Here is a 27,550-nt window from a genome sequence, read left to right as displayed (position 1 = left end):
ATACAGATCGATAAATGAACAAAAAAGAAACAAGTTTTATATTTTTGAAAAAGAAGAAAAAAGAATAAAAGAAACTGTTAACCTAATTATCGCTTGGGTTTTCATGGAACAATAATATTGGGAAGAAAAACTTCTTTTAGAGTTTCGATTTGCCAATTTGCAAACTAGACAGCACCTGCAAAATTCCAAAATCAATTTTACCAAAGAAGACATTTCAGAAAAACAAAAACAAATTGATTTTATACTTAATTGGAAGAATGAATAAACTTACATAAAAATGTTATAGGTTGCCTGAAGCATTCTAATTACCTAGAAAAACCAGGAGAACACTGATAAAGCCATGTGCTGCCCACTCAACAACCACCAATCTCGATGCTGTTTCCATCGCCTTCTTCCTCAATTTTTCTTCTGGCCGTGTTGTTGTCTCTCACATTGGCAGCTGTTGTAAATAATTCTCACAATCTAGACCAATTAAAAGAGAAAATTATCAACGGTATTAAGAATCACCAGAGAAGATTTACAGTATCTGGAAACGTTGTTACACGTGCCCAGAAATGCATAGATGTCAACGGGGAGCACTTTCAGCATCTTTTATAACACTACAGATAATTTAAACAATGAAAAAAATGTTCCTCCTCTCTACTACATTTTCTGGGTCACTTTTAAGTGGGTCACTCTGTACTATAGACACTGGCGATAGGAACTGACCAATCAAATAGAGCCACATTCTACTAGTAACCAATCAGAAACCAGAATTGCTCCATAAAAATATTGAATCTTTTAGCATTCCAGCACATCATTTTTTTTTTTTTTTTTTTTTTTTTGTGTCAACACAAGGAAGATCTTTTGCTCTTTGCCTGCAAAATTATAAAGTCCGAGACTCCACCCATTAAGAAAAAGTTACCACAATGGTAGATATTTCATAGGCTGTAGTCAGGCCTTTTAAAATTTCAGGAGTTCAGGAGTCGTAGTCTAGCATTTTGGTTACCAACTCCACAGCCCTGGTTCCAAGTGACGTCTGCAAGTCAATGTTATTGCTGGTTTAGGTTGAAGGAGAAGACTTAAATGCCAATTCCTGAACTGGCTGTGGCGTTGCTTATGAAATTCGAATATGCATAGAAACCAAAATGTCTAAAAACGCCTACACCCTTCCCTACAGCTTTCTATTCTTCACCCATAAGTCATTTCTATTTCTGTGGTTGTCATATATTTTACTCCGACCCACCCTAGGAACTCCAGTTATATTATTGAGACAAATCCTACTATTTTTTTTCTGTTTCTTCTTCGTCTACTTCTTCCTTTTTTCTTTATCGGCGTCTTATTCTTCGTCTCTTCTTTTACCACCTATTCTTTTTTTCTCTTTCACTCTCTTATTTATTCCTATTCAAATCCCTTTCCCTTTCTTTCCTTTTTTTCAACTACTTTCTTTTCTTTTTCTTCGTCTGCTTTTCTTTTTCTTCGTCTGCTTCCTTTTCTTTTTCTTCGTCTGCTTCCTTTTCTTCGTCTGCTCCCTTTCCTTCGTCTGCTCCCTTTCCTTCGTCTGCTCCCTTTCCTTCGTCTGCTCCCTTTCCTTCGTCTGCTCCCTTTCCTTCGTCTGCTCCCTTTCCTTTGTCTGCTCCCTTTCCTTTGTCTGCTCCCTTTCCTTCTTTGTCTCCCTTTCCTTCTTTGTCTCCCTTTCCTTCTTTGTCTCCCTTTCCTTCTTTGTCTCCCTTTCCTTCTTTGTCTCCCTTTCCTTCTTTGTCTCCCTTTCCTTCTTTGTCTCCCTTTCCTTTCTTTGTCTTTTCCTTTTTTTTCTTGTCTTTTCCTTTTTCTTCTCTTCTTCATCCTCTTTGTCTTCCTTTCCTTTCTTTGTCTTCCTTTCCTTTCTTTGTCTTTTCCTTTCTTTGTCTTTTCCTTTCTTTGTCTTTTCCTTTCTTTGTCTTTCCCTTTCTTTGTCTTTTCCTTTCTTTGTCTTTTCCTTTCTTTGTCTTTCCCTTTCTTTGTCTTTCCCTTTCTTTGTCTTTCCCTTTCTTTTCTTGTCTTTTCCTTTCTTTTCTTGTCTTTTCCTTTCTTTTCTTGTCTTTTCCTTTCTTTTCTTGTCTTTTCCTTTCTTTTCTTGTCTTTTCCTTTCTTTTCTTGTCTTTTCCTTTTTTTCTTGTCTTTTCCTTTTTTTCTTGTCTTTTCCTTTTTCTTCCTTTCTTTTCTTCATCCTCTTTGTCTCATGTTCTTCTAATGTTCTTTGTCATTTTCTTCTTCCTTTCCATCTACTTTTTCTTTTTTTTCTCTTCAAGCTGCAAAGGTTAAAATAATCCATAAAAACTACTTTTTTTTTTTCCTGTATTGTTTTAATTGTTATTTGCGTTTTATATTTAGTTTGAAATTATTTTAAAGGTTAGAAGAGATAGTGATTCATGGTGTTTTTATATTTTATTATCCAGGGGCACTTTCGTTGTATCACGGCTCCTTAGTGTGATTAAACAGGCATGTACTTCAAACTGAGACCAAAATTCGAACAATTCGTCACAATGAAAGACAATCTTGTTCTTTGTGTTAGAGCATTCTCGGGCAGCTGATAATGCTATTTGTTTTGCAAATTGCTTTACATCATCACTAATGGTAACTGATGAAATCACCAGCTACCATTAGTGATGATGTAATTTATTATTAAGCAGTTGTGTCGGATTTTAACCGACTGAAGGGGGGGGGGCGTTTCTGCAACTCATCGGCTAAACCTGAACTCGACGTAGAAGGAAAAAACAATGAAACTCTTAACTTGTGTGGAGAATCCTTCTCGGCTTTTCTCGGCTAACTGGAGTTGCAACATATTGCCTCGTTGCTTACAACGACAAATTGTCTTCGTAATAGTAACTGTGAAACGTGTAACTTGACTAAACAAAAAAGTCCAACTAACACATCAACGATAGGGGTGTTTTATAACCCACAAGTTGATGCTATGCAAAGTTCAGTCCGACCCACGTGGTGGACAACAAACTACTACTACTTCTATAAAATCAGTCGACCAAGCACTTTTTAAAACCTTTTGCTTGAATTTATTATTAAGCAGTTGTGATTCTCTTTAATACAGTGTTTCTGCAAGTAAACTCCCACGTCTGGATAAGAAATTCGCTAACATTTTTCACTCTTGCAAAAACATTCCAGGAGTGAAATCCTCTTCTTCAAAAATTATTTGCTTTTTGTCACTTCAAAAGGAAGCTTAAAAAGGTCCCCCAATTCTTCAAGTTATTTCCATTGCGATTTTAAGAGTAACTGGTCCTGGATATGACCTTAAACTATATCCGGCGGTGAGGCCCCAGCTTGCAGGCTTTGGGGAGTGTGGAGCCACCCTTTAATTGTCATTGCTCCCAGGTCCACTCTAACCAGGGGTGGTAGTACTTGTTGGGGTCCCAACTATGGGTTAAATAGTAACCGATTTGAAAAAAACAAACAAATATACTGTATTAAAAAATTGTTCTTCAAAATCACTGTATTCGGCATTAAATAACCTGAAAAGGGTGATCTAGGGTTACCATATCGATAAAAAAAGGCTTCAATTCAACAAGCTGTTTTACCATGTTATATGTGCTACTCCAGTAAGTAACTTGGTCTATTAAAGCTTATTTTCCAGCTCTTTTAAGAATGGTATCGAGCTTTGGCATTCTTGCTGCAGTCGTAACTTTTCAATTTTTTTTTTTACTTTGGCTATAATATTATTGGAACGATGTTCTTTTAAAAGCATCTTTCACTGCAAGTCGGTGTGTATGAATGCAACAACGCTGGCGTTCAATTTCTAAAATGCGAATTCTTACGTCAGCAAATCTATACAACTTGGCATTTCTTACAAACTCTTCAAACAAAATTAAGTCCATTTGCGTCTTTGTTAAGTCATCTTAGTTAATTGGTTGCCTACTGTGACTAGGTTCAGGTTGTTCTTCCTGACTTTCACGTTCTTTTGTAATACTTGAATCTTCTATTTCATTCACTTCATTTGACTATACTTTGCATGTTGAGGGCATTATCTCTGACAATGCATAATACATAGTTGTTCTGAATGCCAACGTCTTGTAACACTAAATGGATTGGTGTACTTTAGTGTTCTTAATTACTAACGTTTTGCTCGTGTGGTTCCCATAATCTACATATTTAACAACAACTAATAAGATCAGAATAATAGTCTGAAATAAAAATAAATTAATATATATATAATGCTCATCTCAAAAATGAATTCCAATTAAGGAATAATATATATACCAATCGGTACGGACCCGACTATGGAAGATCAGATAATAAATAAACGTGGATTTATAAGATCAAAGAATCCAACCTTGATCGCCCTTTGGGGCCCGTGGCGCAGTTGATAGACGTTGAATCTCTAGATGGACATTGTCTGAAGATAGCGGTTTCAATCGTACCCAAAGCGTGCCAGAGGCTTACTTGGCCAAAACGTGGTGAGACGACAACAACTACGGATGGCAGTGATTGCTGAAAATATAGTTAGGAGATTCAGAGTTCCTATCCGTCGTGGTTACCACTTGATGAAGGCCAGAGAAATAGTTGGCCGAAACGTTGTGAAAAAAAAAACAACAACCAATAAAGATGAGAATAATAGTCCGAAATAAAAATAAATTAAGAGGTTTTTTTTATTCCTCTTCTCTCGTGGCCGAGATGGCTAGGTTCCAGGGTTTTTTTTCCATTTCGTTTCCATCTCAACGTCAAAGATTTGGGGTTCAAGCTTACTTTCCTACTAAAACTTTTTCTTTTACACCTCCAAACACCCAGCCAATGTTTTTTTGTTTTTAAAACCAGGCATGTTTTGATCACCCCTCCCCCCACAACACACACCTACAAACACCTGGGCCATGCTGGGTACCGCCCGCTAGTCTACATATATAAAAGCGAAAATGTATGTATGTATGTTCGCTTTTTGTGTATGTCTGTAAAAGGCTTTTTTCGCTGGGCTTTTCGGTCGGCTCATTCCTTCTTAAAACTTTTTATATCATGTCTAAATGATAATATGAGTTACAAACGGGGCTCGTCTGTCTATTTAATTTGCCTGACTTTTACAAGCTATTTTCGAGATATTTTTTGATCGACGCGTAGCGGAGAAAACAGAAACTGGCTTCCAGCGCAAAACAAGGTCAAACATCACACGACTTAACGTTCTCGCACCTGTTAATTTCGCTTTATAATTGTTATAATTGTTTATGGTTAGATCGCAGGTTTTTTTCCCCATTTCCTTTCCACCTCCGCGTCAAAGGTTCAGGGTTCAAGCCTACCTTTCTACTAAAACTTTTTTTTTTCTTTACACCTCCAAACACCCGGCCAACGTTTTTTTTAAACAGGGTTGTTTTGATCTACCTTTCCCCTCCCCAACACACACACCTCCAAACACCCGGAGAAACGCCGGGTACCCCCCCCCCCCGCTAGTCTATAGTATAAATCTCACTTGTCTGTTTAAATGTATGTATGTATGTTTGTATGTCTTGCAAAAATTTTCGACAAAGGCAACGAATTCTGACAAGAGTGGTATCATTTATAAGCTTGGCGTCTAGGATGACAAATATAAAAAAATTGGCCAAACACATTAATTCCTTCACCCAAAACTCGGCCATTTTGCACAAGGAAGGGTCAATTTTTTTCAATCAATTTTTAGCAAGTCATCGTCACCGTTGGATTGACTTTGGTTGATTTCAACATTTTTGATTTTCGGTCGCATCATGGAGACATCGGCTAAGACGTCAGAATTTTCTTTCATTTTCTTTTCCGCCTTCGCGGCACGGGTTCGAGCCTGTTTTTTTTTTGTTTGTTTTTGTTTTTTTACACCTCTCTTCACCTTGTTTTGATTCCCTCCCAACGCTACTACCTTTTTTTTTTTTTTTTTTTTTTTAACATCTCTCTCCACATTCACGGGTTCGAGCTTGCCTGCCTACTACCACTTTTTTTTTTTTTTTTTTTTTTTTTTTTTTTGCTCAACATACTTCCAAACACCCGGCACCCAAACTGGTATTTAAATAAAATACCGCTGTAGTTTAACCGTAAACAAGCAGCAATAATTAATTCGTACACTTGATTAGTATGAATCAGCCAAAATCATTTGACATACTTTTTATTTTTATTTCTTGCTTGCCAAGTTGTATTCATTAACTAAACGCATGAATAATTAATTCGTACATTCTATTATTAAACGCCATAAACTAACCAGTTTAGTCTGTGGAAATGAATAAATATAAATTATTTTTCAAGTTCAACTTGTAATAACTGATTTATTTTAGGTGTTACTTTTCAGATTTTAAACAAAATTTAAATGTTTCTGTTTCTGAATTTTTCACTTGACGATTGATTATTCGTATTATTTGGATTCTCTTTTGCTCTCATCTTGAGTGTGATTTTCATAACGTTTCGGTCAATATACCAAGGGCGTTGCTAATTTTTATTCTGCTGAAATGGATAAAAGAGCATTGCAAATTGCATTGTTATGATGACTGAACTTATGTATTTCTCTCTTGCAGATATTAACAATATAAGACTCTAAGAAAGCAACCCTTGCCATGGACGTGCGTCAGAAGCAGAGATGTGTCATTGAATAACTGGCAAAAACGCAATGAGAATGGTGGTGACTATGTAGAAAAATAAATTTTGGAGCACAAAAGGTTGCTCGTTTTAATGGTACCACCCCTGTCTTTGTCGCCTTTCAGCTTTTTGAGTTTATATATAAAAAATATAGGACGCCGTTTTGGAACAACCCTCGTGGGGTTACTGTGGATTTTTCCAAAACTAAAGCGTCCTTCTTTAGGTGTATCTTGTCAAACTTGGTAATTTTTCTGTTTAACTCGGGAATCTGCATGGAATTTCAAACAGAATCCCTTATTTAATCCAACTTGGGATTTCTACCCTGATTATTGATCTGGTAGGTCCTAAATAATTCGCAATTGTATTTTGTCACCCACATCGAGGATTGGAACTTTAACCTCCAGGAGAGTGTAACTTTACAACTGGATTTTACCTTGCTAAGTTCGAAATTCCGTGCATATTCCTGAGTTCGACAAGATACACCTGAAGGTTGGAGATTACATAGACTGAATCATTGTGAAAATAACACTCAAGGTGAGAACAGTAGTCTGAAGAAGCCAAATAATACGCTTAACCTGTTCTTTTTTATAAATGTGCATTTCTTTCTCTTGTGTCATCAAGTTTTCTTTTCCCCAGATTACCTTAATTTACTCTTTTCAGTGACTGATTTTTTTTTTTTTTTTTTTTTTTAATAGTTTTCAACTTAATGCACCATTTTTTATTTTTTATTAGGTTGGTGCAAAAATGTTTTTTGACATGAAGTTGAACTTCAAAAAACGACATTACTTTTGCACCAACCTACTAGCAGAAAGCTACTATTTATCAAGTTCCAAAGGCCACACGTTGATAATGAGTGTCAGGTGGCCCGTGAGACAACAATGTGATGATTGGTGATGATGGTGGAAATGTCTATACATAATCTTTTTTCTTTTTTTTCTTTCTTTTTTTTTTTTTTTTTTTACTTCAAAGTCCAAACTTATCAAGGCCAGGAGGCCATTCAAGGATAAGGGTTAAATGTTAGGTCGTTGGTGAGAACTCAGTAATGATCAATAATGGTGGAACTTGAGTAGAGCTTATTTATTTAAGAGGACAGGTCAACAAAAAACTATTTACATAGAACTTGAAAAGGACCAAGTTATAGTCGGTCGGGAAGCAGCTCCACTGTATCTTGTTCCACAGATGAACAGTTCTAGGAAAGAAACTCTGCTCACGGAATTTGTTTAGTTTTAGACACAGAAAGAGAGCAAGGAAAACTGTTGAGGGTTGTTGTAGCTAAACGAGTATTTGTTACAAACGTTTTTCTGGGGAAATCATGGATTGGAGCTCAGTCGAGCACCTGCCATGAAAATAACGATAGGACAAAGACTAGCAACGTCTCTTCTGTTAGAAAGAGGCAGTAGGGAAGCAAAACTGGCCTAAAGTGACTCAACAAGAACTGTCTCTGTATGAAAACAATACTGCCTTAAAGGAATCGGGCCATTTGTCGATATAGTACATTTAATATAGAGTATAAGTTGCCTTTAACACACAAAAAAAATCCTAGTTAGAAATATTGAGTAAAATCTAGTTTGATCGTTCCTTGGTTATGAATCATATTCCAAAGATCCAATGTATTAGCTGTGAAAATGAATCTATTATATAAAAGCGAAAATGTGTTTTTGTGTGTGTGTGTGTGTGTGTGTGCATTTTTTTGTATGCCCGGCAAAGGCTTTTTTCTTGGGGGGGGGGGGTCTCAGGGGCGGAGTACCATTTCTTGGAAGTTTTTATAAACTCCATCGATTATAATATCTCCGATTTACAAAAAGAGGTCGTCTATATCTTTTATCTGAGCAGCTTTTATTTTATAAAATTCATGCTATCCTGTAGTTCTACCAGTTTGTTTGGCTTTTTAGTATAAATGAAGTGAAACTAATTGAAACGGAGTCGCTTCATGGCTTTCCTGCCAGGGACATCCAGAAAGCAATAATCAATGCTGGGAAAACCCGTCATATCGGACAATTGCTATTCATTTGAAAACTCCCCTTTTTATGGGGAGCTGAGTCATTTTGGGGAAACAAAACAAAAAAAAAATGCCTCGCAGCCAAAGTTAAGTGCGGAATTTCATTCCCCTATGGTGTGATGTATGATCTCTTTAAATTTACGCACCCGTAACATTTTAATTGTTTAATTTCAACCATTCTCAGTTCCTCTGCCCTGATAGCATTGCAGTAAGTTATCAGGCTATCACTTTTTTCCGCCTTCGCCTCAAGACCTCAGGTTCGAGCCTGCCTACCAAAACTTTTTTTTTTCCCCCCCCCCTACACACACACACACACACACACACCGACAAACACCCGGGCACCCATGCTAGTCTTATATAAACGATCAAATATGTGTTTTGTATGCTTTTTTTTCAGCCCGAAAGGTAATTGGATTTTGCGTAATATTTAGGCTGGCTTCTTCCATTATGTGTAATTTTCATTAACTGAACTAGCAAAATAAATTTGGTATGATTGTTTATTATTATATATATATATATATATATATATAGATGAAAATAAATTTGGGTTTGGGATACTTACATGTTTTCTGAATCTATTGTTTGTTTGTTTTTTCATATACTAATGTTTACACCATGGCAATGCACCTGATTATATTCAACAGTTCTCGGTCAAGACCATCGCTATACTATTGAACCACCCCATTCAAACACTTTTTCTTTAAGAGATTTTTTTTTTTTTCAAAAGCTCAAAGGGATAATCAAGGGATCAAATTTTTGGTAGTATGAAAACCACCAAGAAAACAATGCATAGCATCATGATAAAGATGGGTAAATATATTCGACACAAGGGGGTGTGATATTATGGATGCACCCCTCGCCCACCGAGTTGGGGGGCCTTAGAGTGTTGGGAAGTGATTCACAAAAAAAGAAAAAGGTGGCAGAAAAAAAAAAAATGACAATGGCTAGAAACTTTTCACCAAGGTGCACAAAAGTAGGATGAATGTTGGGTGTAGCTGGAGTGTTCGAGTAAGATCTAGACAGTCAATATATTCATTTTTTTTCAAAAGCTCAAATGGATCGTCAAGAGGATAAGATTTTTGATAATATGAAGGATCAAGAGAAAAATGCATAGCATCGTGACAGATACACCGTGAAAATGAGTTTCTAGGCCAATTTTCTAATTTCCAACAAATTTTGAACCGATCATAATTTGATTGGCTAATTGAGCTACCAAAATAAACTAGATAGCATTGTTTTGCAAAGATCTACGTGCTTATATTAAAATGTATATAATATAACGAAAATGAAATTTTTATATCTGCTATTATCTCTACAATTATATAAATGCAACTTTGTATGTGTGCGGATTCGTTCCTTATAGACTCTGAAACAGCTGAACAGATTGTCTTTAAAATTTGCAGAACTTTATTGTATAAGTCTGGGAGTGATCTTCGTAAAGTTTTGTCTCAGAATACCCCTGATAATTATTGATAATCGGAACCTTATTTTAATTCATCTATCATCTGTAAAGCTACTTTTTCCATGTCGTCGCTTAGCAACAATGATAGAACAACGGGCCGTGAAAATTCTACTGTGGGTAAGTTGATAGCTATAAACTTACCCTCAGTAGAATTTTCACTATAACTATCAACTTACCCTGAGTGCGAAATATTTGTTGATCATCATGAAATCCCGGGCAACGTCGGGTCTCCCTGCTAGTATAAATATAATTACAAAACTTGACACGCTTTTAACAGATTACTTAAATGTTTATAATTTTTGGTGAATGTTAATTACAGATTATCTTGCGAAGACCATTCTTTCATTTCTGTTTTATTGTCCCGTACTGTTTTAAATTGAAAAGAGTAATTTCATTTTACAGCAGATTGTTAGAAATTATATATATATATATATAGGTACATACAAGTGAGGTTGATGTGATTCTGTATAGTAAATTCGACTAGAAAGCTTAATATAAAGTCCAGGACCGCTCAAACTGTGGTTGTATGGTAATAATTTATTTTAACTGCAAACAGTGACTTTTAGACCAACAAGTAACGGGAGTCCGTGGATACTGTTAATATGTCGTTTGAATATTTACATTTGTGTAAGATTTTAATGATAATAATCAGAAGATTGTCTCTTCCTATTCCTGTAAAAAATAATTGTCCTTGTCAGTTAAATATGCTTTAAGTACATGAAACGAATATGTCTCTTTTATTGAAGATTATAGCAAGTTATATCTGTTTTGAAACAACATTTTATGTATATTTACCATGAGAAAAAATGTTGTCAAAATATTATATTTAGTAGATTCACATACGCAGGACATTTTCTCGTGCTATAGACAAAAGTATAAACATGTTTTGATATGGGAGAAGAACGGAAGTCAGCTTGACAAATTGGGGGGAGGGGGCGAAAAAGAAAACAAAAAATGCACTCGGGATATGTATTAACGAAACGAAATAAAAAAGAAAAAAAGAGGCCATCTGAAAGAGTAAAAAGAAACAGGAAAAATAATTGCATAAATTTTCTATCAACAAAAAAATCTAGGTAAATATGCACTTCAGCTGCGTAAATTATTAGACAGACATAAAACCATAAATTAGCTATTTTTTTTTATCTAAAACATTATTAGATCTAAAAACTTGAATAAAACCGCAAACAGCTTCATTTTTTTTTTTTATTAGACTCAATGGATAATAGTAAAATGTTACATGCTATGGCAGCCATGTTTTTTTTAATTTGAAAAAAAAACAAAAAAACATGGCCACCATTGCATGTAACATTTTTCTTATCCATTGAGTCTAATAAAAAAAAACAACTTATAAGACACAAAAATGGTTTTATTTACGTCTTTGGGTCTAATGTTTTATATATTTAAAATATAAGCTTTTTATGGCTTTATGAAGGTTAAATAATTTATGTATCTGAAATGAATATTTACCAAAATCTATTATTAACCGTTTATGACCTGGTTGAACTAATTCATTCAGTCGTAAATAAATGAATATAACGGCATAAATAAAGTGGGAATGGATTCAAACACACCTTGTACCTATTAGTAGTTCAGTATCTGGGTAGATACTAAATACCTCCAGATTGCAACTGTCCACTGCTTACAATCAGTATGCCACCATCTGTCTCAGAGAGTGGAGGATTTCGTTTGTTGTCATAAACACTTTTTTCAAGCACTATGGATTAAGGTAAGTTTATGAAATGCAAAAATTCTCAGTGGTAGTTTAACTACTGGACTTCATAAATTTTCCAGTTTGAAGACAATCATAGTATCATTACTCTTTAAACTAACTAAAATTAACAAATATTTTTAAAATCATTTACCTCATAATTCAGGTCATAAAGGGTTAATGATATTTCGTTAGAAATAATGCGTTTATGTAAAGTTTAAGCAAAAAGTCCCCCTTTCTTCTAGTTGTCAATGTCGGTTAAATATTTAAATTCATTAAACAAATATGACTTTTTTATTTATTTAGTAAACATTGTAATGATTTTTTATCTTTTTAGAATTATATTATTTATCTTACTATCAAAAATTGTACACTTTTTTTTTTTTTTTTTGGTCCCTTCGACAAAATGAGGGTGAACCTGTAAATTCACCCTTGTTCGTTCGTCCGCTCAATAACTACACTTTGGAATTTTAGTTTTATAAAACTTTCTGAAAAGTTGTAACTGATTTCTATATAATTTTGTTTGGCTAATAAAAACATTCCATTTTTGGGACTATTTTACCATGTCTGTTTAGCAGTTTTGTATGGTGCTGAACTCAAATTTTAACATGTTAAGGTCTTCGGGACTTTTTGGGCTAAATGGGGGCGGGGGCAATGATGACTTACGTATTTCTGTTTTTTGCATGGTGCAGAACTCCAATTTACGTATGTGAATGCCTAAAACTGCACCGTTTGTTCATTTTCACCAGGATTTGACATCCCCCTGGTCATTTTTGGGTTAAATGGGGGCGGGATACTGAACTTAGTCATTTTTTTATGCCTCGTTCACTGTGCACTGCTTCACTTGTTAATCTGTAATTTATAATCCACATCGAAAAATATCTTTATCGATGTGAATTCTTCAACCATTCAACAATATATGTAAAAGTAAGGTTCAAAACTAATTCACTTAACTTGCTAATTCCCTGCGAGCGAGGGAAGGGGCGTGAATGCCCCTGTGTAACTTAATTGCCATTAATGTATTTTAATACTTCAGTACTAAGCTCTAATCACATATTGAGCACTGTTGAAGCAAATACCGAAAAATCTATGCACAATATATATTTAAAAAAAAAAAATTTTTTTAATTACATTTTCACCCCAAACAAGGCACATTGCCACTTTGGTGTAGAGGGCTACTATCAGGGGCAGTAACTACTGGGGCACTATGTAGGGATTTGGGCAGCAAGATGTCGGTTCACGTTGCACTTGAACTTCTGCATGTCAGTACAGTTAGGGAAGCAGGAACCTGGAATGGAATTCCAGAGTCTAGCGGTTCTGGGGAAGAAACTACTGGAGTAAAAAGATCTTTTACATCTAGGGATCTCTGTGTGGGGGTGGGATTTAGCTGCCTGTCGGGTTTGTCGAGAGTGTCTACGTCGTGGGGGCACAAGTGTCTGCAGTTCGTCAGAGCATTCACCATTAAAATACTTGTAGAACAGGCAGAGGTATGCAACGTTTCGTTGATGGGACAAAGGCTGAAGCTTAGATGCCAGTTTAGGGCCTATCAGATTGGCGACTCTTTTTTTAACCTTGTCTAGGAGCGAGAAACTAGTAGCAGATGCACCAGCCAAAATGTGACAACAATACTCCATACATGGGCGAATGGTGGCCTTATAGAGGTACAGGATACTTTCAGGTGTCAGTAGTTTTCTAGCACGGTAGAGAGAGCCTACCTTTGGCAATGTTTTCAATATAATTGTTCCAGCTCATGCTTCCTGTGAACGTTAGGCCAAGCAGTTTGAAAAATGTACTCTCAGACAGGGAGTCACTGGCCATTGCTATTGGTGGCAGAGAAGGTTTCTTATAATTATTGAAGGAAATCAGTTTAGTCTTGGTAGCATTGAATGTGACCATCCATTTATGTCCTCATTCCACTACAGATTGGAGGTCATCCTCTAGTGTTTTTGCCATTTCTTTAGATATGTGTTCATTTGTTTTCCTGTCATGCCTGTTATAGAGTGTGGTGCCATCAGCATATATACCCATCTCAGAGGCAGTTTTGTCGGGAGGTCATTTATGAATATCAGGAACAATAGAGGTCCAAGAATAGACCTCTGAGGCACTCCCACATTTAAAATTTAATTTATATTATATCACCTTATAATATTATGTGTAAATATTAATATGAAAATAATAAATTATATACACACATACACATATCTAAATTTATCTATAGAATCAAGGGAAAGTCATCTGTAATATTATACAAAATAAATCTTCAAGAAAACTTTAATAAGTTTCCAGAATTTTTTGTATGGCCACTTTTATTGATGGTACACACATGAAACTCTATTCCCACTCAAAATAATCTCCTCCGGCTGCAATGCACTTGTTGTACCGTTCCAACTTATGGAAGTCCTCTTATGTGAGCATGTCAATGACCCTCTTCACAGCTTCTTTCATCTCCTGGTCTCATAACGACAGCTGCTAAGGTTTCCCTTGAGCTTAGGCAATAATCAAGTCACAGGGAGCAAGGTATGAAGTATGGGGAGGGTGAGGAACTGTCTTGATGCCAATCTTGTTCAAATAAGTCTGTGATATGGATGGAGTTGTGGGCTGATGCATTCGTGCAAATCTTCCACATCCTTAGTTCCTCATGAATAATTGTGTGTACAGTTCTCAAACTGATGTCAAACTATGCACTTATTGTCTCTATAGACATACAATGGTCCTTATCCATGAAATTCTTTATTTGGCCAATAAACTCTGATGTTCTGAGTTGTTTTCTCCTTCCATATCTCTCATCATCCCTCAGACTCCCTGCCTTCCTTGAATCCGTTATACCACTCAAAAACTGATGCTTGATTCATGCAAGATGGCCCAAACGCTGTCTGAAACATTCCATACATTTCTGTGACATTTTTTCCAAGTTTAAAACAGAATTTTATTGCATATTGTTCTTATAAAGTGTGCTCACGTCCAGATTGCATTTTTGAAATTCACCAACTGTGACAATCAGGCTGTAGTAGGGTGTATTCCAATTCTTGCTGTAGCTATTCATTTGAACCTGAAATCATAAAAATTGGTCTGTCATCTCATAAGATGTATAGCAATAATATACTGAATTTTCTAGAGTTTATGACAATTTTAAATGCCTGTACAAAAAGTGTCTGGAAACGTATTGAAGGCACCTTGTGTGTGTGTGTGTGTATATATATATATATATATATATATATATATATATATATATATATATATATATATACAAGTGAAATAATGTAAAACTCATAAAAAACGTATATGGATTAATCAAGGTTTTGACGATGTGACACGTCTTGTCAGGGGTTCAAATAATGACTTAAAATGATTAAATGAAATGCTAATATACTAAATTTATATATATATATATATATATATATATATATATATATATATATATATATAAGTGGCCTTGTCTGTGTGAGGAACGGTCCATACCAAACTACTTTGTCAATTTTTAGTCTACAGACTTTCAACTTGATACATGGAAATTTGAACAAATGGAACAAATTCGATTTTTTTTTAGCTGGTAAAAATAGCTGCTAATGGGTAAAAATTGAAACTTGGAAAATGTAAGTTGATTAAATGTGTTATTTCTACACATGCACAAATATATTTATATTTTAACATTTTTTAAAAGTTTTTACATGCATATTAATTTTGGACAGACTAATGAATAAGGTTAGCGAGCTACATGTTCTGGTTTTGATTCTAGCTGTTGGCACTCGAGTCATTTTTTTTTAATCACTATTATATATTGGGTGCAACATAATAATCAATAGAGTATAATAATAAAAATGAAATTTGCATAAATTAAAATATATTTACTTGTATTTCATGACTAAGCCATGCTGGGCGGTCACTAGTATATATTAGGTACAATATAATATTCAATAGAGAATTGGCTCTATAATAATAATACGAAATCTGCATGAATTAAAATGTAAGCATATTTTACGAGCGAGCAACATTGAGCGGCCTGCTAAGTCCATCAATAAAAAAAGATAAAAAGTATAATTTAGAAAAAAAAATATTAGCAATAATGACCTTCGGTAGACTGACAACGATTAAAACCTGTTGTCCCCTTCCCTTGCTGTAATATATTTGTCAGGTATACATACTAAACTCAGTTGTTACTCACTTCCTTCCCCCTCACTATTCAGCAAATCAAACAGCCAGAAATAGTGTGGGAGTATATATATATATATATATATATATACACTAACAAAAGTACCCGTTGTTGACTGGGTTCAAAAACAGCCTACAGAAAATGGACTTTGATTTATGAAAGTATGATAGGTTATGAAAAGGAAGGATTGTAAAGAGACAGCTTCGAATTTGGGGGTATCAAAACCAAAGCAAAATATGATGAAAGTAAAAATAAAATAGATAAACTCCATAATCTATTATACCATACTTGTTCACACTGAAACACTTATCACAATATTCTGTGGATCTATATTAAAAAACCTTGTTAAACTTTGTGACATATTTCCATTCTATGGAGGTCAGGCACAAACGAACAACCCATAATTTTATTATACCATATTTCTTCAAACTGAAACATAATTATCAAAGTATACTTACGCAGATAGATATGAAAAGTCTTTATTAAAGTTTGTGCCTATTTCCATTCTATGGAGGCCAGGTGCGAACGCAGACCCCACAATTTTATTGTACCATCCCTATTTAAGTTAAAACATACTTATCAAAGCATTCTTATGTACATCTATATCAAAAACACTTGTAAACGTTTTTTTTTTAATTTTTTATTTCCATACTTTGTGAACCAGGCGCGAACGCAGACCCCACAATTTTAATGAATCACCATTGCCAGAACAAACATACCCATTCCTGTGTCTCAATACATCTTCTATCATTATATGTGATCAGTTTTCTATAATAGTCAACCATATAGGAGCCTATTCGTGACCAGACACAGACGCTCAGCTTTATATTATATATATTTATATATATATATATATATATATATATATATATATATATATATATATATATATATACATATAAAACTTTGAGTTGTAATAATATTGGTCGACTACCATGTTGCCAATCGTTTCTATGTTTATACATTTCTTCAGGTGGACAAATAAGATTTTGGCAGCTGTACAAGCACCGGTTTTAAGCAGAATGCAGATTATGCAATGTAACTTACTTGTATTGGTCTTGAGAGATTGTAGATTGGGGGAGGGGGGAGTGCCACATTTTCCAACCGATGCAATAATTTTTTTTTTTAACTTTCACTTTTAGATGTATCATATCTTTAAAGAATCGCCATGTGAACATATTTGGCAGTTGTACATACAATCATTTGATTATATAGAATAATGTATTTTATTTCAAAACTTTATTTCTCCCAAACAATCGTTTCCGGCTATAGAACCTTACATTTCCAAAATCCGAATCTTTTATCAGCTTCATCATTTTGCATAAAAAAGTTCAAATTTAAATCAATGTATGTGTGTGTATGGACATGTATCTCAACTTATATATAAAAAGCACTTGCTTGTGATTTTGTTGCCTTATCGACTCTGAAACAGCTACGCTGATTTTTATGAAATTTCACACAAATATGCTTTATATGTCTGGGAGTGTTCTTAAATAGGTTTTGTATTGGAATACCTCTCATATGTATCGAAAATCGATAATCCAAAAAATCTGATTAAAGAAGGAACAGTCCGATTTTGAACATTATAAAGCTTAGCATCACAAGTGCATTTGAGAAGTTTTATCACCGCACAAGGGTCTTGCGTATAAATTCAGCAGTAGGTTATTTGATAAGACAGGAGTGCGTTCAAAATGAATGCTTCTGTTTAGAGCACAGTTGAACCATGATATTTGAATTTTGCATTTTAAAGTTTAATTCAAACCATTATATAAAAATTTTATAAAATCAGCTGTAGGTTCTTTACAGTGCAATGTAGACTACAATGTATTGTGGACTGCCACTGTGAGAAGATATGTAAAGTTTCCTTCCAATCCACTGCAGTGGATCCCCAATGAGAGCAGGTAACAAGCAACCTTCTTAGTGACACAATATGGTTTCCACTCTGCAAGATCTACCGCGGATGTGCTGACGGTTATATCTCGCAGGATTAGTGAATCTCTTGACAAAGACTTCCTTTCTAGGGCAATTGCTCTTGACATATCAAAAGCCTTCGACAAGGTATGGCATAAGGGTCTACTTCATAAGATTTCCAGCTACGGTATAACTGGAAATGTTTTCTCAATCATTAAGTCATTTCTCTCCGATAGGCTCATAAGAGTAGTGGTCGATGGACAAAAATCAGAGGCCTGCAGTATTAATGCTGGAGTCCCTCAGGGGTCAATCATGGGCCCAACTCTCTTCCTGATCTACATCAATGACCTCCCTAAACACATACTTAAATCATTCGTTGACCTCTATGCTGATGACACGACCATCTACGGCAACACATCAAAGGCTGTAAATGACAAAGTTCTCTCTGATTCTCTCTCCTCTGATCTTGAGCGCATGGTTCAGTGGGAGAAGATGTGGCTAGTTACCTTTAATGCATCTAAAACCAAACTCCTATCCTTACATCATCAACGCTCTGATCCCCATCTGGCATCAATTGGGATGGATGGCTCTCGTCTTGTTTTGACAAGCTTCTGGGTTTGACCTTTACTCCTGATCTGAAATGGAACACGTACATCAAGTCTGTTGCCAAGGTCGCTGGAAAGATGGTGGGATCCTTCTACCGCTCCAGAAGATATCTCACTACTAATGAAATTCTCTATCTATATAAAAGCCAAGTACGTCCAAGGATGGAATACTGTTGCCATATCTGGGCAGGAGCTGCTAAAAACAGCCTATCCTGCCTTGACAGAGTACAAAATAGACTTCGTGGCTTAGTGGGGGATGCCCTTTTCTCTACCCTGCAACCTCTCTCCCACAGAAGAGACGTTGCGAGCCTATCCTTGTTTTATCGTTATTTCCATGGCAGGTGCTCGTCTGAACTCCAATCTCTCGTCCCCCCCTCGCCAATCTTTCACGAAAAACACCCGTCTAGCCGAATCCACTGTGAAAAATTTCCCCCACTCTTTATCTGTGCCTAAATCAAAACGTGGATTCCATGAACAAAGCTCTTTCTTAGAACTGCGCACCTGTGGAACTCTGTTCCGTCTGCCTGCTTCCCACCTGACTACAACTTGGATGTGTTCAAGTCCAATGTTAACAAATTCCTAATGAACCGCCCCCTTAAGTAAACACGTCATCAAATCTCCACACTAACGTAATGTACTTGCAATAACCCTTATCCCTGAGTGGCTTCCGGGCCTTGATAAGTGGTGACCACTTTGTAAAAAAAAAAAAAAAAAAGGTAATCAATCGATTTGATTGAAAAATGGGCAATTTCACCAATTTTTATAAAAGTATAGTGTGGAACATTCGTTGATTCTTATTCAATCCCGGTCAACGTCGGGTCTCCCTGCTAGTAATATATATATATATATATATATATATATATACACACACATAGTTTATAAGTAGCATAACCACGTTGACACACCGATTCTCGTCAGATCACCGAAGTTAAGCAATGTTGAGCCTGGTTAGTACCAGATGGGTTATCATTTGAAAATTCTAAGCACTGTATGTGCTCTCCGCTTATCTCGGCATATTTTCCAGTCATCTTGAGCCTCTACTTGCCACTGGTATTCAACAACTCTGACTCAGAAGAGGTATAGTTGGAGATGCGCAACTCTTCTCACAAAAATTCCACATGCAGCCTTACACTGGGTATCCATAAAAATAAACATTATTCAACAATATGGAATGATTCTGCTTAATAAGTTGGGGGGGGGGGATTTTTCAATTTTTGTTGAATTGTCGTAAGATCTGTTGGTTTTATGTTCCATTATCCATGGGTACTCTCGCTTGATTTATTCAATTGTCTTAAGGAGGGATATTTTTCTGGTTTGTTCATATCGTCAAATCGTGCAGCCATTGTATGTTTGTTTTTAATCTGCAAATAGTAAGACGCCCTGATGTGGGACCTGATCACATACAAAGTGCGTGACTACTTTAAAATTACAAAAATTTCCAAGGTTCAAATTTTCTTTCACGTCCATTAAAGATTTGTTGCAGCCAATTACTAAGCTAGGCGCTTTAAAATATTATGGCTAGTTTCGTAATTGACATTGTTAATTTTAAGGTATCTAGTTTTTATATATAATTCTTCTAAAAAGTTTGTCACATGCACAAGTATATTGAACTCTAGTATTTTAAGATTTGAATTTTTGACACCATTCCTATGTGATAGTAAGAAATCAAAGTAGTTATTTCAAACATACCCATGACTCGTCAGGTCACAGTCATTACCATCCTTCTATTTTGATTTCATTCAAAAATTCACAAATTGTGACATTTTTTAAGACCTTGTTTCGTAACAAAAAGTAACATTTCTTTTTATTTCAATATTATCATCATACAGAAGGAAAAGAAACTGGAATCTTAGGGAGATATCAAGCATACCAGTTATTATAGGTGCCACAGAGCTTATGAAGAAGAACCTGAAGTCCTACCTAACTAATATTCCTGATGAACCAAGTGCAAAAGAAGTCCAGACAAATGCACTTAAGGGAACAACGAGGATACTAAAAAGAGCTCTCGGTTGGTTTCAATAAAAAAAAACAGGGCAACGTTGGCAGCTGTTTTGCATGGTGCTGAACTTAAATTTAAACATATTAAAGCCTTGGAAACTTTTGGGGCTAAATACGGGGGGGGGGGGGCAAATGATGGACTTAGTCATTTCTTTTTTTGCATGGTGCAGAACTCAAATTTACATATGTTAAGACTTAAAATTGCACCGTTTGTTCATTTTCACCAGAATTTGAGTCCCCTGGGGACTTTTGAAGCTAAATGGGGAGGGGGGGGGGCAATGCTGAACGTAGTCATTTTTTTATGCCTCGTTCACTGTGCACTCACAAAGGACCATGCATGCTTCACTTGTTTTCAATGAACTTAATTCACTTGCACGTTTTTTTAAATTTTAAAAAGAAACTGTGATAAAAAAAAAACTTGATTTTTTTTTTAAATTAGAAAATAAAATAGTCAATTTGAAACCGTATACAGACAGCCATGTTTTTTTTTTTTTTTTTTTTTTTTAAAAATGGTTTTAATGATTTTTCACTGATATAAAGCGATTATAAAGAGAGGTAATTCGTTTCTCATTAATTAATTTTTGTGAGGAGTTTTTTTTTTGTGACACTGGACGTACGGACAAGTAAATTAATATTTAGATAATCTAATTTACGTGTTTACGATATATCTATATACGCGTATGTAAATTAGATAACAACGCTAAAACAGTGAGTTACCCTGTGTCTCACGGAAACGTTAAGAAATATTAGTTGTTGAATCAACTTAAAGTAAAAGGAGTGATAATAGGGAGAGAGAGGAGGAGAATCTGTGACCTGTTCAGTTAATTATAAATTACAGCTAATTAGAAAAATTTTTTTATATGCATTCAAAGTTTTCTTTGCCATTTGATTTTGTTTTTTAGTTTAAAGTGTTGGCTTTTATCACCTGCATATCGTCATTGATTATTCTGATATTTATATGAAGGCTTTTCATAGATTTTTTTTACCTGAATTTTATGGGATTTTCATCTGGCAACTGTTTATAAGGATAGGGTGGTTCATATGGTAACTTGGATTTTGTTTAAACGTTTTCTGAATTTTTCTCCTGAAACATGTGTAAGATTTATTTAACCCTGAAATTGACGTTAAATAACAGAACGCCATAACTCTGTCATTTTTTATATGTAAAAGTCTAAATACTTTTTTTGCTGCCATGAATCGCATTTCAAGTTGTCATTTCTTCCTGCAATCCATTTCTAGCATCCTTCTCATCCGCCTCTGATCAAATCAATATAGTGATTATGTTGCACAATTTTTGCTTTTGGCTGATCGATTTATTTTTTCTTATTTTTGCTGAGGTTTCGTTTTATTTTCACTCAACGTTTTCGTCTTTTTCAGCCTCCTTTTTCATTTTCCTCGTTCATATTTTTATTCTTTGTGTCGGTTATTTTCCTTCTCATATTGATCTCATCCTTTTCGTCTCAATAACTTCTTTCTTTTATATATTTTTAGCTTCCGTTTTTTTTTTCTTTTTTTTTTAAAGTTTGGTCTCTGCTTCCTTCTCTTATTTCTCTTCGTGTTAGCCTCGACCTTTTTCATCCTCTTTGTCTCAGCATCCTTTTTTATCATTATCTTCATCTTAGTATCTTTCCTCCTTTTCCTTCCAGCATCTTTCCTCCTTTTCCTTCCAGCATCTTTCCTCCTTTTCCTTCCAGCATCTTTCCTCCTTTTCCTTCCAGCATCTTTCCTCCTTTTCCTTCCAGCATCTTTCCTCCTTTTCCTTCCAGCATCTTTCCTCCTTTTCCTTCCAGCATCTTTCCTCCTTTTCCTTCCAGCATCTTTCCTCCTTTTCCTTCCAGCATCTTTCCTCCTTTTCCTTCCAGCATCTTTCCTCCTTTTCCTTCCAGCATCTTTCCTCCTTTTCCTTCCAGCATCTTTCCTCCTTTTCCTTCCAGCATCTTTCCTCCTTTTCCTTCCAGCATCTTTCCTCCTTTTCCTTCCAGCATCTTTCCTCCTTTTCCTTCCAGCATCTTTCCTCCTTTTCCTTCCAGCATCTTTCCTCCTTTTCCTTCCAGCATCTTTCCTCCTTTTCCTTCCAGCATCTTTCCTCCTTTTCCTTCCAGCATCTTTCCTCCTTTTCCTTCCAGCATCTTTCCTCCTTTTCCTTCCAGCATCTTTCCTCCTTTTCCTTCCAGCATCTTTCCTCCTTTTCCTTTCAGCATCTTTCCTCCTTTTCCTTTCAGCATCTTTCCTCCTTTTCCTTTTAGCATCTTTCCTCCTTTTCCTTTTAGCATCTTTCCTCCTTTTCCTTCTAAGCACCTTTTCTTCTTTTCTATCCAGCACCTTTTCTTCTTTTCTATCCAGCACCTTTTCTTCTTTTCTATCCAACACCTTTTCTTCTTTTCTATCCAGCATCTTTCCTCCTTTTCTATCCAGCATCTTTCCTCCTTTTCTATCCAGCATCTTTCCTCCTTTTCCTTTCAGCATCTTTCCTCCTTTTCCTTTCAGCATCTTTCCTCCTTTTCCTTTCAGCATCTTTCCTCCTTTTCCTTTCAGCATCTTTCCTCCTTTTCCTTTCAGCATCTTTCCTCCTTTTCCTTTCAGCATCTTTCCTCCTTTTCCTTTCAGCATCTTTCCTCCTTTTCCTTTCAGCATCTTTCCTCCTTTTCCTTTCAGCATCTTTCCTCCTTTTCCTTTCAGCATCTTTCCTCCTTTTCCTTTCAGCATCTTTCCTCCTTTTCCTTTCAGCATCTACCTTTTCCTTCTAAGCACCTTTTCTTCTTTTCTATCCAGCACCTTTTCTTCTTTTCTATCCAGCACCTTTTCTTCTTTTCTATCCAGCACCTTTTCTTCTTTTCTATCCAGCACCTTTTCTTCTTTTCTATCCAGCACCTTTTCTTCTTTTCTATCCAGCACCTTTTCTTCTTTTCTATCCAGCACCTTTTCTTCTTTTCTATCCAGCACCTTTTCTTCTTTTCTATCCAGCACCTTTTCTTCTTTTCTATCCAGCACCTTTTCTTCTTTTCTATCCAGCACCTTTTCTTCTTTTCTATCCAGCACCTTTTCTTCTTTTCTATCCAGCATCTTTTCTTCTTTTCTATCCAGCATCTTTTCTTTTTTTTCTTTCCAGCATCTTTCGTCCTCTTCGACATCTTTCCTCTCATTTTCTTCATCTTGACTTCTTTTTTTTAATTTTCATCTCAGCTGTCCCCTCCTTTTATTATTCTTTACATCTTGGTATCCTTTCTGTTTCATCCTCCTTGTCTCAGCATCTTTCTTTTTTTTATCCTCATCCTTTATTCTTCATCCTTTTTGTTACAGTTTATCCTCTTTGTCTCAGTTTCTTTTATCCTTGTCTCAGACTCTTACTTTTACCATTCTCTTCATCTCAGTCTCCTTCATTTTTCATCTTTTCATTTGTTATTTTCTTCTTCTGACGTATTGTTTTTTTTTCTCCCCTGTGACTTGTGATGTCTGATCAAGGTCAAGGACAGGAAAAGTAACAAACATTGCCATTTTTATATCCGATTCTTCAAGTATGCTTATAAGAGATGATCATGAGTCCGTGTGCACAATAGTTGAAGAGAAGCAGAAGCAATGCTCATTATGTCGTAAGGTGATGACGTAGACAAGTAGGAAAGATGCTTCTCGATAATTCACTTCACTTTATTTGTAGTTTTTTTTTTTTTTATTATTTCCTTTCAGCGTCCCATGCGACATGTACACACTCAAATCTTGCAAATTTATCCAAGTGCGGTGCATTTCGTTCAAGTTCGATTTATTCAGAATGAATTTCAGGAAATTTCCACACTTGATTTGAGTTATTTATTTTTTATTTTCATAACGTGTTACAAAAAACAAGACAACAAACAAAAAAGTTAAGCACAACGCCACTCAAAAATTGGGGAGGTGAGGGTCTTTTGTCATCCTCGCCACTGCACGTTTTTTTTTGGTCTATGCTAGTCCTAGCTAGGGTTCATATTATTTGGATTATTGGACAACTGTTCTTATCTTGAGTGTGATTTTTACAACGTTTCGGTCGATGTAACCTCTGACCTTCTTCAGGTGTATCTTGTCAAACTCGGTAATGTTTCTGTCGAACTCGGGAATTTGAACAGAATTTTGATCGGAATTCTTTATAACTTCATGGGGGTAGCGTGCTCTTGTTCCACTAGCCATGACTGGATAGAGGTCCTAAGTCAGAGATTACACCGACTGAAACGTTGTAAAAATCAAACTCAAGATGAGAACAGTAGTCCAATGAATCTAAATAATATGAACCCTAGCTAGGACTAACATAGACCAAAAAAAACGTGCAGTGGCGAGAATGACCAAAGACCTGATTGTCACAAGCAGAAGCTGGTGAATTTAAAAAATGTAATCTGGACAGGAGGGCACTTTAGAAAAACGATATGCAATAAAAGTCTTTTTTAAACTTGAAAAATGCCACAGAAACGTATGGAATGCTTCAGACTGCTTTTGGACCATCTTGCATGAATCAAGCATCAGTTTTTGAGTGGCATGAGAGATCCAGGGAAGGTAGAGAGTCTGAGGGATGATGAGAGGTGTGGGAGGGGTAAGTAAGTCATGTTGATTGACCAAATAAAGAATTCCATAGGTAAGAACCATCGTGTGTCTATAGAGACAATTAGTGCACAGTTTGATATCAGTGTGGGAACTGTACACACAATTATTCATAAGGAACTGAAGATGAAGATTTGCGCAAAGTTTGCCAGAGAAGATCAGAATGAAAGGCATTGACATGACAGCAGGAAGATGGTCAAGCTGATCAATTCTGATCTTGCTGTCCAGACCTTGCTTCCTGTGACCTTTGGTTATTCCTTAAGCTCAAGGAAAACCTTAGAGGCTGTCGCTATAAAACAATTGAGATGAAAGAGGCTGTGATGAGGGGCATTGACACACACACACACACTTCTATGGGGTCTTCCAGAAGTTGTTGAAATGGCACAACAAATGCTTTTCAGCCGGAGAAGATTACTTTGAATAAGACTAGAATTTCATGCGTGTATTATCCATAAAAGTGCTCATATGAAAACGTCTAGAAACTTATTGAAGGCGCCTTGTAAAATGTTCACTTGAAATTCCATATAGTAATGACCAGGTAGAATTGTTAATTAACTGCCATTTTAAAAAAAGTGAGTTGCGTTTCGTATTCTCAACCTAAATAAACCCTAGTTAGCATATTACAGACAATAAATATTGGTTAAATTAAGTAATATTATTATATAAATAATCTTTGTTTACTAAAACTTTTTAATACATTTTTAATTCAAATATTAACTAAGACCTTCTTTACACTAAATATTAAGATGGCTAATCAAATATGCGATGTTGGGTCTTCTATGGAATTCTTTTTTCGACATTATATTGTCATGTATATTTCTTTCTAAAAAAAATTTCTATTTTTCTGAAGAGTATATGCACAAAAAGATTTGATATTGACATAATTGATTGTTTCTGCATAACAAAACATCTGTAAAAAAAAATGTGTCGGAGTTTTGACATGCTGAAAGAATTTGGTTAGAAAAATACATATTTGGAACTTGGAATGTAGCTGTCCTGTTATTTGTGCTCTGTTGTAATATTTTACTAACATTGAGCTTCTAAAGTAAAAGAATTGGTATACACAAGGCGTGAAATATAATTGAAAAAGCATATTTCACCTAAGAAAAAAAAATATATATATATTATTTTTAAAATATAATTATCCACTAACACATAAAGCGCCCTATTTTTTAACTCCAAAAGTTGAAGAGCTATGAAGACAAGAATGATACCATAAACACGAGCAACCTTTTGTGTCCCAGAATTTATTTTTCTACATAGTCACTACCATTCCCAGTGCACTTTTGCCTGAAATTCAATGAATCATCTCTGCTTCTGACGCACGTCCATGACGTATATACACTCCTATAATTTTTCTTTTTTTTTGTATTGATATTCATATTAAAAACCCTTTTTTCTATTTATTTAAAAAGAAAATACAACTTTGTTATATATAGATCGTGAAATTGCATTCACTAGCAAAAGATCGAGCTAATTTGCATATTTTAAATATTCATTAACTAATTCCCTATTAGTTTTTTCAGCTTTCTTATGGGATGATCATCTTTAGTTAACTATTACGTGTAATTATATTAATGCAGATATTCTACATGATTTATACTTGCGTAATATTTACGTAAAAAGCTTATAGTAAACACAAACCTCTTTCTATATAGATTTATCTATGTGCATATATATTTGTTTAAAAAAATTGCCTTCTAAACTCTTCTGTCAGTTTTCTATCTACAAACATAAAACTTAATATACAGAGTATTCAAACCTATGCAAAACTTTATATTTTTTTTTTACCCAGGGAAAATCGGTGCAAAAGTATGAAAATTAAAAAAAAAAAAAATGGAATTTACCAGGTGAAGATTGAACGACGGCATTACGAATATGCATGTGTAATGTAATAGCTACTGGTTCATGTTTTAATTTTTAGACTTGCAGCAAACATGTCTTCATAGTTCAAGCTTTAATGTGAAAGAAAAAAGTAAATCGCAAGCTAAACGTTTTGGTTTCGATTCTCGGTGGTGGCTCATCATTTTTTTTTTTTTCTAACTTTTTAAATCATTAATATATATTAGATCCAATATAATAATAAGTACGAAATCTGTTTTAATCAAAATATCATATTTAAGTGTACGGGCAATGCCAGGTGGCCTGATAGTGTATGTATACATATAATTATTACAATAATTTTTTTTTTTTAATATCTACAGACACTTTTAGGAATCATTAGTGCAGGGGGAAACGATTACTATTGGTCGGGAGATTTGAACCCGGCCACAAAACCATCTCTGACTTCATTAGCAAGGAACAAACCTCACAGCCAATCTCAATCGCGAGAAATATCGTTGAAATTTTAACATTTATTTTTTTAAATGCCGTAGCATCTGGCCATAGTGATCTAATGATTATAACATGATCTACGCATTCGATCTTAGGTGACCGAATTTCTATTTCAACTTCAAAGTGCTTAACAATAAGAATAGAGTTTCTTAAAGGGGTTGATATATTTATTACAATAATCATTTTTTTTTAATACCTACAGACCCTAGTGTTTCATTCTTTTGGGAATCATCAGTGCCGGATGACGCAATTACTACCGGTTGGGAGATTATAT

General features: G+C 35.2%; 3 protein-coding genes across 5 annotated transcripts in view; 1 reads left to right on the top strand and 2 right to left on the bottom strand.

Annotated features, from left to right (window-relative positions):
* The window catches only part of LOC145261153 (uncharacterized), a 33,049-nt gene extending 29,275 nt beyond the window's left edge, over positions 1-3,774 (bottom strand). For 2 of the 3 annotated variants that reach the window (XM_080119462.1, XM_080119463.1), the window contains exon 1: positions 310-3,774. In XM_080119462.1, coding sequence (XP_079975588.1) covers positions 1,415-2,188 — 774 coding nt within the window. In that variant the 5' untranslated portion in view covers positions 2,189-3,774 and the 3' untranslated portion in view covers positions 310-1,414. Of the gene's footprint in view, positions 1-271 lie in introns of all 3 variants that reach the window. The other variant, XM_080119461.1, reaches the window with a different exon arrangement.
* LOC145261154 (acid sphingomyelinase-like phosphodiesterase 3b) overlaps positions 1-27,550 on the top strand; it is a 271,422-nt gene that overhangs the window by 103,347 nt on the left and 140,525 nt on the right. The gene's annotated exons all lie outside the window — the stretch shown is intronic.
* Positions 22,784-23,963, bottom strand: LOC145261152 (uncharacterized). The gene is made up of 2 exons (XM_080119460.1): positions 23,114-23,963; positions 22,784-23,069 (listed from the first exon to the last, which is right to left on the bottom strand). Exons 1-2 carry the CDS (start codon positions 23,464-23,466, stop codon positions 22,811-22,813), a joined length of 612 nt encoding a protein of 203 aa, XP_079975586.1. The 5' UTR covers positions 23,467-23,963; the 3' UTR covers positions 22,784-22,810.

This window comes from Euprymna scolopes, chromosome 37, assembly GCF_053919585.1.
Source record: "Euprymna scolopes isolate OS-2025 chromosome 37, ASM5391958v1, whole genome shotgun sequence".
Classification (NCBI taxonomy): domain Eukaryota; kingdom Metazoa; phylum Mollusca; class Cephalopoda; order Sepiida; family Sepiolidae; genus Euprymna; species Euprymna scolopes.
The sequence above is the reverse complement of the archived record's forward strand: the minus strand, read 5'-3'. Positions and strand labels throughout refer to the sequence as shown.

Excerpts from the sequence above, each read along its gene's own strand:
- LOC145261152 (XM_080119460.1), bottom strand. The coding sequence starts at position 23,466 with ATGCTGGATAGAAAAGAAGAAAAGATGCTGGATAGAAAAGAAGAAAAG. Across the intron at positions 23,070-23,113 it reads AAGGTGCTTAGAAGGAAAAG|GAGGAAAGATGCTGAAAGGA; the intron begins GTAGATGCTGAA and ends TGAAAGGAAAAG.